At 39.6% G+C, this 13,549-nt stretch overlaps 1 protein-coding gene across 2 annotated transcripts in view; it reads right to left on the bottom strand.

Moving 5' to 3' along the window:
- Window positions 1–9,321: 9,321 nt before the first annotated feature.
- trmt9b (tRNA methyltransferase 9B) overlaps window positions 9,322–13,549 on the bottom strand; it is a 47,873-nt gene continuing 43,645 nt past the window's right edge. For both annotated transcript variants that reach the window (XM_010866803.4, XM_010866804.3), the window contains exons 4-5: window positions 11,205–11,435; window positions 9,322–11,018 (exon numbers count right to left, since the gene is read on the bottom strand). In XM_010866803.4, the coding sequence (XP_010865105.2) occupies window positions 10,270–11,018; window positions 11,205–11,435 (980 nt within the window). In that variant the 3' untranslated portion in view covers window positions 9,322–10,269. The remainder of the gene's footprint in view (window positions 11,019–11,204; window positions 11,436–13,549) is intronic.

The following is a 13,549-nucleotide window of genomic DNA, read 5'->3' as shown; positions in this document are numbered from 1 at the left end:
GTCGTGATTCACAGCTTTGATTGACAGCTATCTGAGCCAAGGAGCCACTGAAGCGCCAACAGGCTTTTTTCGCGATCTTCGGAGGACTAAGGAGATTGGAGCTTTAAATTTAATCTCTAAATTTCTATAATTGATATAATTTCACACGGACATAATGGGTTGTTCTGCAGTAGATTGTGCTAACCGATCTGGCATTTCCAATCGATCTTTGAATTGTTTTCGGTAAGTTAAATTTATAAGCTATTTAATTAGTAAATAAATGTAATGGGCTAGCTAACGTTAGCTAAAAGACAACAAGCCTCGTTAATAGCCATGTTAATAGCTAGCAGGTGATCGTTAGCTAGAAGTTACCAATTATTTTTGTATTAGGCCTATTCTAAATTAAGGTTAAACATGATTTAAGTAACAAGCAAAGGTTGTACTGTACTTGGACTTGATTGAACTCTGTTTAAATGTGTGGTTAGTAGGCTACTTGTATTTACCTTATTTTAATGAGTTTGGAGTGGAACGGAGCAGACAGAGTTCACAGGAGCAGGACTCCACTTCCAAAACAGTGCAGCGTGCTTGCGATTGATTACGGTATGCGCATTCTGCGAGGGAGAGTGAGGGCGGGGCACAGGGGTGGGGCCGTTGATTTTGCGGCTTTACGGCTTTACTTCCTGCTCGCTACTGCGCAGAACTACTGCGCAGAACTGGTCCCAAGATCGCTATCTGCGCAGACGCAAGTCCAAGATGTCAGCGCCATATCGGGACACTGGCGGCTTCAGTTTTCACCAATGGAAAAGAGCGAAGGGGCGTCGTCCATTTTTTTTTACAGTCTGTCTTTACATCGCAGCCGGCGCCTCCAGCAAGTCACGCCTCTTAACTTTGTCATTGGTTACATGTCATTGTTCTTCACGTGATAAAAATTGTTAGAACTATACAGACTGCAATGACTAAAATTCTGGATAAAACTTAACTATTTAGTTCTGTTGATTGTTGACGTTTGACAACCAAATATATTGATACTTCCTGTCTGGTAGAAACGCCATTCTCGTTAATTTTCTCGGCTCAGCCGTGACATCGCGCCATATAATTTTATATATTAACGATAAACTAATCTGCTTATATATAAACGCTGGCGATTGTCACCATATCGCCATTAATCTGTTCAACATTTAACAAACACAAGACCGTAATACAGCAATCAAAAATCAGATTTCAAGAGTTGGTCATTACGAGAATGCAGATACTACAGTATTTTTTTTTTTAACCAACGTTGCCTATTATTAAACATTTCTACCAATGTGTGGAAAACAATCTCGCATTGATCCCCGTTGTACAATTTCAAAAGACACCTTTACGAATCGCCATTGTTCATGCAAATTTATATGCTACCAGGCGGGTAACTTTGTAACGTTTTGCCATATAATGCAACTTAAAAGTAAATGCTTACTTAAAACAACAATTTTTATTACAAAACTCAGCATTGCTCATACACCCACATAGCAATTTTTCTCTGGCCCAGCTCCGGCCCACACAACCAGCTTTTGCTTGGCCCACCGCAATGAATGACGGTACTAGTGTGGACCACACATGGGCCATAACTGGACCAAGTCTTAGCCAAGTTAATTACCCATAACTGGCCCAGAATGGGGCCAGATTAAAATGTCACATTGGAACCTAAACATAACCTTAAGTAAACCATATCAACACCAGTCTTTAAGCAGAAAGGCTAGAACTGAGCCACACTGGAGACTGACACACAGGTGAACTAAACATGGCAGCCACAACATGGGCCATGACAGATCCATATCTCAGCCACCTGTATGACCATAGCTGGCCCTACTCAGGTCTGGACCAGATTAGTTCCATGTCAGCCTCAACACCACCATAACCAAGCCACTTACACACCCCTCCCAGATGAATGTAGTCACAACAAGACAGTATTCTAAACAAATATTTACTTGTGTTAAACATCAAAGCATTGGCATCTGACATTTTTCAGTTGTACAAACAACTCTCTAAAATGACACTCCTCTGTCAGTTCAGCATAAAATAAATAAAAACAAAAATAAAACAAGTGCAGTTTTTTTGGGGGGGGTTTGTGACGTTCCACTTTAAATGTTACTTGATCATCCTTTCTGGTCATCAAGTTTAATTGCTTTGCCTAATGCTTGAACGTCCATGTTTCTGGTCACAAACAAGATTCACTAAACATATAACACTATAACGTGTTTCTAGTCATCAACAAGTTTCACTTCACAAAACACTTGAACGTACACGTTTATGGCTAGGAACAAGTAGCACTCTTCAAATGACTCTGAAACAGTCATGATTCTGTCACTAAACAAGTTGAACTCTGGACAGAGCTTTTGAACATCCATGCCTAAAGCCTGTTAACCAGTCATATTGTCCTTATTCACTTTGCTTTTCATCCGTTCTTTGCGTCCACCATCTCTGTCTGGGCCCAGATACAGCCATCTTTTAACGGTGGAATCAATGTCTTTCTCTGTGGCACAATCACACATGGTGTATAATTAACTTATGCATTATCAGATAATGTGGATATTAAATAAAAATGCAATATAAGGGTCATTCTACGAAAATGGTGGCTTTCCTGTCCCGGCCTCAATTAGCAGGAAAAACACTTAAAAGTGACAGATAATGACACAAAATATATGTTTTTTGTTTTAATTGAAGTGTTTTATTGTTAATAAAACATATGTAAGACAGTTATATTGCAAACAATTTTTTATATATATTGTAGAACACGGTCAGCACCATGAAATTGGCTTGTCCCTCGGGTCAGGAGTCGTGGTTTAGTGACATATTTTGAGTTAAATAATATATTTTGCTCCCCCTTTAAATGTCATAATACACAGGGAAGTAGTATAGTTATTTAGTGGACTACTTAAAAAAACTTAAATATAAACTAAACATTATAAATAATTTACAGGGAATACCTGTCCCTCAATTTCATGTCACTGGTGTTACAATTTAAAAAAAACACCACTTTGAAAAAAATCAACATCTTTGCCAACTTCTTCCTGGGTCAAAGGCTCATTGTAGGCGTGGCTGTTTTGAAAAGCACATGGTGAGTGTGAACTCTCTCTTCACCTCTTAGCAATTTGATAAATAATTTGATAATTTCATGCGAGGACTTAAGATGTGTCACTGGTATTCTATAGTTTATAGTAAGGGGAAAGGAAATTGTATTAATATAATTTTTCAAATTGCATGATTAAGTGATTCATTTACAATTTAAGAAGTGTGGTTTGAGCTACTGTGGCCGCCATCTTAGATATGCCATTTTGTCTGCAGATTTGTCACTGGTGTTATCGTCACTGGTGTTACTGTTGCTGCAGGTAACACCAGTGACATGATGATTCATATTAAATTTACAAATTTTATGGAATACGAAATTATTTGTAATGTAAAATATTACTAATAAACGTATCAAATTGTTTGAAATAATCTTATGTTTTGTCATTGGTTTCACTTTGCGTCACTGGTGTTACATTGCGTCACTGGTGTTACCGCATGGCATATTGGTTTTCTGGCGTCAGAGTTGCCCAGTTTCATAGAATGTTTTTTGTATCTACCTAACTGTTGCTGCATTCATTAGTAAGCATTTTAAGGATATGATCATTCAATTTTGATCACTCAACCTCAATTATTTTTAATGTTACAACAAAAAACACAATGGTAGAAATAGAAAAATGTCACACAATAGAACTTTACACATGCCTGATTAAAGTAAATTATTACTAATTAAGACAATTTCTTAATATTACATTAACTTTTTCTTTATTTGATTATGTATGCAAATTAAATAGTCAAATTACATTCCGGGAAGCCTGAATTGTCATCTAAAATATAGGTAACACCAATGACAAAAAAGCAGCACAAGCATTTTTGAATGTAATGTAGTAAAAATATAAAAATACATTAAGCTGTCATTTAAGTTGATTTATAATGTTAAGAGGTTGACTATTATCTGACTATAGGTTTTGGTATAAAAAAAAGAATTACATTTTTAAAAAGTTGTCTGTTCAAAAAGCCACCATTTTCATAGAATGACCCATTACAACAAAACCCGAACCCAGACTCAAATTCTGACTGTCTACTACAGGTAAAAGATCATTCAAGATCATGTTTATTTGTACTTTTTTTAATTCAGTGTATGTTTTTGTTATGCAACCTTGAGCTTGTATTGAGCCGGTATACATAAAATGTTCTCTCCCTCCTTCACTTTCTTAATCTCTAATATAGTACATTCATGGTCAACCATGCTGGTTGTAGCTTTTTTTTTTTTCATTCATGCTTTAAGTATTTAAATAAAGGGAGAAAGAGAGGGAAAAAAAACCTTTGAGGTCAATCTGAGATTAGGTGTAGCCTACCATCTACAAAAGTAAACAGACGCATCTGTAGTAACCTCGAGTGTTTTAGTCTGTAGTCTTTACTTTTCGCAAAACTTGTGAGCGCGCAAACCCAAATGCTGTGACCTCGCGCCAAATGTTTTTATTGGTTAATTAAGTAGGCCTAGAAACAGGCGAGTTTTGAAAAATTTAGTGAGGGATATTTGTTCACTTCACACAAAAAGATCTTGGAATGAGATGGCTAACTAGTAGCGTTTAGTCCATTGTCTATAATAGCCTAATTTAGAATTTTTTTTTTTTTTTACCGACTACTGACAACTTTGATCGGTCAACGTTGATCCGGTCAACCATCGTTCAAACGGTCATCGGTTTACATCCCTACTAATTACAAATCGTTTAGTTAATTTAAAATACTTATTACATTCAAAGTGAAGTAGAATAAAATAACGAATAAACCATTTTCGAGCATTTACTCAATTTTAACTTGACAAATTCCTAAATATTGGTCAAACAATTTTTTTTTTAATATATAGTTTTACAGAAATGTGTTCCAACCACAAATACCATAACATGCAACTCCTAACTTGCTTCATCTGCCAAATATGATTACATTTAAGTGACATAAGACAATGACTGACTTTTTAATGTTTTAGTTTATTGTATTTAAGACACCTAACGTTAAATTAAAACTGCGTTTAAATAAGGTCATTGGCGTGCACATTTTTATTAGAACAGTTTACTATAATTTCGATAGCATGTTGACACATCAATTAATCATTAAGTCCGTAAAAAGACAAGTTTTCACTTACCAACTCTACTGGCTTTTTCCCGGTTCAGTGCAAATTGACCGTTTCTGAAGAAGTCTGTGCAAAACGCCCACCCACTTATTCAACTGGTTCCGGGAGTATTTTCATTCACTTTTCCTCTTTGGAGATGTGTTGCTTTAAAGCGTTATAAACCATTAATCATAACAACCAGCTAAAACTTGAATCACAACGTGTACAATATTCGATCTAAAATAAAAATATTTAAATTTTGCTCTGATAGGTCAGCTTCGCATTTCCGGTTTTTTGAAATCCTGATTGGTGCGAGTTAGTCGGGCTGACACTACTGATTCGTGCGGAGGCTAGAAATATCTGTCATAAATGGCAACACGTTACTATCATTTTTCAAATATATTTAATCTCTTTCAATCACATATTAGAGTGACCATATTTTGATTACCGAAAACCAGGACACTCGGCCCGGCAGCACCGCAGGGGTAGATTGCCCTAGTGCCGGTCAATTTAATGTCCCAATGAAACAATGAAAACCAGGACATGTTCATCACTTTATAAAAAACAGCCAGGACGGCCAGGACAAGACGTGAAAACAAGCAATTACAGTTGATTTTCATAATTCAAATAATTAAATATTTATTGTTGCCTGGATTAACTTGAAGCCATTAGACCCAGGATGTAAACAGGAAGATGAAAATATCTTTGTGTATTAAAACACTGGAATTTTAATCAAAAATATTTGAAAAGGATTTTAAATGTGGCTCAAGATCGGCTATACTTATGTGGCCCACACATCTATATTGAACATCTGGCCCATGTCTTGGGTGCCGTCTTAAATCCAGTGCCATCTCTGCCAAACCCGGGCCATGTTTGGCCCACATGCTGTATGCCAGTTCCGGATGAATGCCAGCTGTGCCAGACGCATGCCAAATCTGGGCCAAATTTGTTTACTGAGTAGTACATAAAGTCAAATAAAATTTCCTGAAACTTAATCATGTATTGTTTAGGTGGATAGGGCTACATCAAACTGTAAAATGAATGAGAATATGAAAGCAGTGAATGCAAAACATTGTATGAAGTCATATATATGTATAATAACAGGATATACTATTCTACAATATAAGATATCATGCATCATATAATCGTCTGTCTTATATGAGGCATGAATATCATTTTACATATATACACACACAATTAAATGCAACATGAGCTTTATGTTATGCATTTTAAAAATATATTTTCAAGATGTATTTCAATATATTTTACAGTGTTCACATATAGCCTATGTGAATATATTATGAATGTATGGGAAGACATTGGGATTTTACTGGATTTTACCGAAAAATATTTGAAAAGGATTTTAAATGTGGCTCAAGATCGGCCATCTACATATGGTCCACATATCTATATTTAACATGGGCCAAATACTCCATTTGACATCTGGCCCATGTCTTGGGTGCCGTTTTTAATCCAGTGCCATCTCTGCCAAACCCGGGCCATGTTTGGCCCACATGCTGTATGCCAGTGCCGGATGAATGCCAGCTGTGCCAGACACATGCCAAATCTGGGCCAAATTTGTTTGCTGACTGGGCATGTGCCTAAATCCATGTTTTTATTTATAACAATATTTTAAATCCCAAACCACGACACAATCCACCTTTGCGTAATGTGTGGTTGGCCCTGGCCATGACTATTCCTTCAAAATAATAGCATTGTTCATCCGATGTTAGTTTGCTGTAGTGCTGTGTTGGACTACAAACCGTGAAACACGGGATGATTTTCGTCCTATGTATACTACAGTTTGTAATAGTGGTTATTAAGGGACCATTACTACAGGGCAGATATCATCTTAAGGCCCATCTCCTGTTAAAATGAAAAGTGGGCTGAAACTCTCCAAATCGTAAGTCCCTACCCCCTTTCTTTATATCTTACACAAAAAGCACGTCTCATGTGTAACTCTGTGCTTGTGGAAAAACACCATGTTACAACCACATTGTAAAACATGGAAGTTTACATTTGTTGTACCACATGGCAGTGGAACCCTGGCACCCTTTTGTTGAACACCAAACAACTTACCGCTGACACTTATTTATTGGCCCATTTGTTAATTAACATTCCGGAACCCTAAGGCCCATTTGTTAATCATCAAACATTACCCACCTGTTATAACTCTAGTCTGTTTTGCTCATCACACGTTGTAAAACATCAATGTAATCATAAATCACAAAGTCACTGGACATGCGTACGTCACTCCTGAAGCCCCGCCCGTACACACGTCATACAGGAAGTCCCACTCTAACATACGTCATACCGGAAGTCCCACCCTACAAACCGGATGTCCCGCCCACCTTTCACATCAATATGGAAGCCCTGCCCTCCAGGGCCATAAATCACCATTCTGACACATTATACCCTACATTAACTACTCATGCACTAGTAACTTCAATTGTGGTTGTATAGTTGGTGCTTGCATTGCATCAGCTAAAGTCTTTGGGATCAGTGTGAAAGCAATCAGACTTGCTTGGCGAGATATGTTTGAAGGACGTTCTAATCTTTGACTCCCACACCTGTGGTGGAGTCGGCACCACAAGGCAAGGCCATAATTGTGAATTGGACAAAATGTTCTCCCTTCCAAATGTAATTATATAAAAAAATACCTCACAAATAAATGTGAATGCACTCCTGAAGCATTTTGATCTCATTGTGCATTTGGAAAAGGCCTCTTGAAATGTACGAAATGCTACTATCCTAAAACACACTAGCCCACAACAGCCCAAACCGGGCCATTCCTGTGGGTTTATTCTAATGATTTAAAGTATGGTATGTATACAATTAGTCTTGGGCGATTGTAAAATAGCATGTCGCTCCAGTTCAAGTCTTCCCTTTCAGGGTATCATTTCGGTACCACACATTAAGTGGTTCCATTCTGCAGTTTGGCACCTTTGAAAATGTTTGCCACTTGTTTTTTAGTATCAGCTTAATTTAAACTCAGGGAAGGTGTGCACGCTCTTCCCTGGAGTTGTCTCAGCTGTTATAGTACATTTTCCTGTTTTAAATAGTGATGGTGCTCAGAATCAGGTTAGCAAAGGCAGTCAGTAGAATTTCAATCCAGAAATAAAGATCAACACTTTCTAAGCTGCTTTGTGTTCACAAGATTTGTTCAGCCTAGTGTGTCAACTTGGATCATGTTTGTCCTGTCATTTTCTGTCCCAATTTGTTAGATTTTTATCTCCAACTGCCACACGTTGTGTTCCTATGAAGGTTGAATTTGAATACCTCTGCAGTCCCTGTGACTTCGGCTCCATCTAGGGTTAACGCATATTTAATAAGAACTAATTGAAAATGGGAACGCCTCGGTGTCCCCCCGGAAGAGCTGGAGGAAGTGTCTGGGGAGAGGGAAGTCTGGGCATCCCTGCTTAGACTGCTGCCCCCGCGACCCGGCCCCGGATAAGCGGAAGATGATGCAATGCAATGCAATAATTGAAAATGGTAAAAGGGGTGTTATGGCATGTACTGTATGGTTGCCACTAGAACTATCCCTATATACAGCTCCAGAAAAAATTAAGAGACCACTGTACAAGTTGAAAAGGAATGTTTTGAGTGAGGAACATTCAATTTGCAGCTGTCTCTTAATTTTAACCCTTCTGTTCCTCACTCAAAATCTTCCTTTTCTACTTTTTTGGAAAGGAAAGAAAAAGGTGCAGTGGTTTCTTAATTTTTTCCGGAGCTGTATTTCTTGTCAAATATAGAGCCAAAAGAACGAACAAATGCTTCACTTCTCCAATACTTACGGAGAGCACTGTGTCATTCAGGTTTTTCAATCTGAGTACGTATCTACTTCCCAGGGGAGTGCCCCTCTTTTGGTCTGAATGCTACATACCTCAGCAGTCTGCAAGAATTGGGAACTCTTTGGTACAGCTGACGTGGATCTTTAATAGTAGATCTTCTCAATAGGCGTTTGCTTTATCATTTGGATGTTACTATCATCTCCTGTTGGATGGGCTTGCGGCCCCAGTTGTAAAATCGGAAACAGTACATGTTTATCAATACAACCATCCTTCAGTATATAAGGAAATTAAAAACATTGGTTGGATAAGAATTCGATTATGTAGTCAATTTAAAAACAAGCCAGTAAAGAATAGGAAAATGCTTTGATTTCACAAGGTATTTATTCAGGGGTAAACAAATAAAAATACAGAGAAATTGTATTTAAAATGGGTAACTATCTACTGTTAAACATACCATAAAAAAATCTCCCGTGAAAGATTTGACAAAAACAAAATGTAGGTAAATTGAGACATTTCTATTCCAGTAACAACAGTGTCGTGGGTATGTAAGCCAGACTGCACTGAAAGGCTTATGCATCTGCCCTGATTGAAGACATCAGTAATGTTTCAAGTTTTTCAGAGACGAATGTGCCAACTACTGACATTCAACAAGCATCAACAAAGTACAGTACAGTGCAATGATTCACAGTATCATCTAGGATTAGTGGCTGTTAATTTGCCTGAAACATTTCTTTAGTTCAGCTGGGCAAAGTATTAACATCAAATCACATCTAGACAGCATTGACATCAAGTACAAAATTGTGTAACACTTGAAATGCAACATCTGAGTATAATATCAGTTGGAATGAATTTGTAGTGCATTATAGCACTTGCCTTAAGCATTATCATAACAGAGCATTGGCCCTTAAAACCTGTGATACCCAGGTGATCCCTAGAAAGCGATAGCTACATGTACATCACAGAAGATTACTGTAAGGTTTGTTCCTTTTGTGTAAGTGTGGATCCTTTGTGCATTTGAAGACAAGCAGATTTTTATTTATTATGAAATGACTCAACTCCTTATAGTTATTGACTGTTCTTATCGTTGGTCCATTTATAGAAGCATTTAAAATAAGGATGGAGGTCTTGGAAATGCAGTAATATTTTGGGCAGAAAACCAGATAATCACAGCCCCTAGGTCTAGGAATGCTGCTTATTAGGGTACTTTTAATTGACAAAACACAGTAAATCTTAAAAACAACAAGGTAAAAATTTGAACAGTACCTTTAACACATCTTTAAAATAATTACATTTGAGGTGCAAGATGAGTAAATCATGATTAAATAATGTGTAAAAACCAAGTCATATCTTCCAAACCTGGACCTTCTCCGCCACCACACACCAGTTGGCATGGTCGAAGCAGGAGTAAACAATTTGGAGCTCCTCAACGTGGCTTTCAATCAGCTCGGCCAGCTCGCCCTCACGGAACACATGGTAATAGCGCATACATGAGCCGGCTGCCGGCTCCCCCTTGCTCTCCCGGGGGTTCAGACTACTTTTATATCTATTTTGGAGGTCTCCTGGTAGGCCATCGTCCCTCACCCCAGATTTCTCTGTTACCTCTGTGCGATCCCTCTGGTAGGAGGAAATCAGATCTGGCAAAGCTACAGAACCACAGTCCTGGACAAACGAGGTACAAACACTGGTCTTCTCCTCAGAGCTGGTGTTATGGTTGTCAATGCTGCTCACCCCAACCTCTCTCTGACCCCTGGCTAAGTCTGTGGTGGAGGCAAAAACGTCCTCCTCCGAGCTATTCCTGGATAAGCCGGAAAAGATGCTGGATACCTGCTTGATGAAATCCACTCCCCTGCCTCTGCGGCCAACCTTTACACCCTCCACCTGCCCAAGCGGGGAGAAGGTGCCAATAAGTTCCCTGGAGGTGGACCTGGAGATGGTCAGGCTGCCAAAGTCAAAGACTGAATCCAGGGAGCGTGAGAAGAACCACAGCCTCTGCGTCTGCTGTGGACTGCAGACCATCTCTTCTTCTTCCAGCATGGATGATGTGCTTTTTACCTTCCTGTGCTTCTCGGTGTTGCCACTGTAAATGCATTCTGAGATAAAATAGTACTTTATTACACAGACAAACACACAACCTTCCTCAATGTCACAATGCTTGAATGGAAAATATAAAATACAAATCCAGTTATTAATAATTTCTCTCTCAATGTATATTGCCCAGCCTGCAATTTAACCCATCAACTTTCTGGCAACTACCTAACCACTAAACAGCTACGTACCACTGACGCTCTGTGCTGTCCCCCTCCTCCGGGGTGGTGGACACTCCTTACCAAGAGTGGGGGATGATGGTTTTGGGTTCCAGGGCACAAAAATATCCTGCTTCTCAAACTTTCGCCGTGTCTGCTCCATGGCCCACACGTAGATCATGATGCGCCCCCCCACGCACAGGATCCTTGCCATCTCCTTTATTGCTCGAATACGACGCTCTTTGGTGGAAAGGTGATGGATGACTAACAGGAAAGAAAACTGTGGTTCAGAAGGTTGATAGTTCAGCAGTACAACTGGGACAATGGTGTGCGTCGGTGCTCATTGTGTACTGATTTTCCTTTCCAAGCCCAGGAAAAGGGGCATCTATAGGGATTCCAATCTTTATTCAAGTAAATTCCTAAACTGACAGCCATCAATTTAAATTGACTCTAATCCTAATGGTCTGGATTTGAACCATCTCACTCCAAAGCTGCTTTAAATGTATTTGATGCCAGCAGCATTACCTAGTTGACCACCAAAGGAAACTGAAGAACCAGGGCAAATGAGCAGGTGGTGCATCCTGCCTACACACAGGGTTGGCAATTATACACCACCTTATCTCTGAATTAAACCACTGATCATTACTTAAACCTTCAACCATGTTTCCTTGGCGACCCGTCTGCCTAGGTAACAAGGGCCGCTGTGCCGGGAAGTGCTCATCTAATGTCACTTGGTAACTGGGGCTGTTGTATAATTTATGTCATTCACAAATTGATTTGAAGTGAAGCACCAATACGAACAGTTACAAGCCTACCTAAGATGTGATTCTGTTAATGTTACTCCCTGGGATTCAAACAACAAAAGCCACCCACAACTCTTTAATTGAAGAGCAAAATATTCTCATTGTTTTTAAGGTCAGTGTCTTTAAGTGATGGGGTATCTGTTATATTCTCGATAAGCCTTTTTGACAACATTATTTTTATTTAAACCAAATTTGCCATACATGTTCAACATGGAAGAAGGGTTCAGTAGTCACTTTCTGGACCTGAATTGAAAAACGCACAGGATATATGTGGTCAAAGTTGACATATTACGTATACCCCACTATGTCTTAAGACATCCGTCTTCATTCCGGTCAGATGCAATAGCAGATGCAAATGTGTTGCTGAAGCTGATATTAATGACATTTATAAACTATTTTCTGACTGAAACTTGTAACCGAAATAGCTCATCTTGACACCTAAATCGGCCTTCCCCTGTTCTTTTCAAGTGACAGTGAAGCTTTAGTCATACTGATATCCAGTATGCGACTAAAGTATTACTAATAATCTTAAAATAGATGGAATATGAAAGTAACTGTTTGGTGTGCCACTGCCAACCACATAAACCAGATGCAAAATTTTGTTGCTGCACTCACTGCTTAATTGTTCATTATTCTAATCCATCCATCATCTTCCGCTTATCCGGGGCCGGGTCGCGAGGGCAGCAGTCTAAGCAGGGATGCCCAGACTTCCCTCTCCCCAGACACTTCCTCCAGCTCTTCCGGGGGGACACCGAGGCATTCCCAGGCCAGCCGGGAGACATAGTCCCTCCAGCGTGTCCTAGGTCTTCCGGTAGGACGGGACCGGAACACCTTCCCAGGAAGGCGTTCCAGAGGCATCCGAAACTGATGCCCAAGCCACCTCAGCTGACCCCTCTCGATGTGGAGGAGCAGCGGCTCTACTACGCTCCTCCCGGGTGGCCGAGCTTCTCACCCTATATCTAAGGGATCGCCCAGCAACCCTGCGGAGAAAGCTCATTTCGGCCGCCTGTATCCGGGATCTTGTCCTTTCGGTCATGACCCAAAGCTCATGACCATAAGTGAGAGTAGGAACGTAGATTGACCGGTAAATTCGCCTTGCGGCTCAGCTCTTTCTTCACCACGACAGACCGATACATCGACCGCATTACTGCAGAAGCTGCACCGATCCGTCTGTCAATCTCCCGTTCCATCCTTCCCTCACTCGTGAACAAGACCCCTAGATACTTAAACTCCTCCACTTGAGGCAAGCACTCTCCACCAACCTGAAGTGGGCAAGCCACCCTAGCAATGCAGCTTTGCTGTAGTTGGACGAACAGTTTCAATTCATGAAGTTGGACGATACAGCCTTTTGGTTAGTACATTTTCTATCCCTTTGAACAGAAACACACCTGTTAATTTAAATGCATTCCAGGTAACTACCCCAAAAACTGGTTGAGAGAATGCAAAACTGTCATCAAGGCAAAGGGGGGCTACTTTGAAACATAAAAATATATAAATTTAACACGATTACATGTTACTAATAGGGATGTGCACGACATTTTCACTATCAATAATTCCTCAGCTTTTGTTGTCGAA

The sequence above is a fragment of the Esox lucius genome, chromosome 1, assembly GCF_011004845.1.
Source record: "Esox lucius isolate fEsoLuc1 chromosome 1, fEsoLuc1.pri, whole genome shotgun sequence".
Taxonomy (NCBI): Eukaryota; Metazoa; Chordata; class Actinopteri; order Esociformes; family Esocidae; genus Esox; species Esox lucius.
This window is presented reverse-complemented; position numbering and strand designations above follow the sequence as displayed.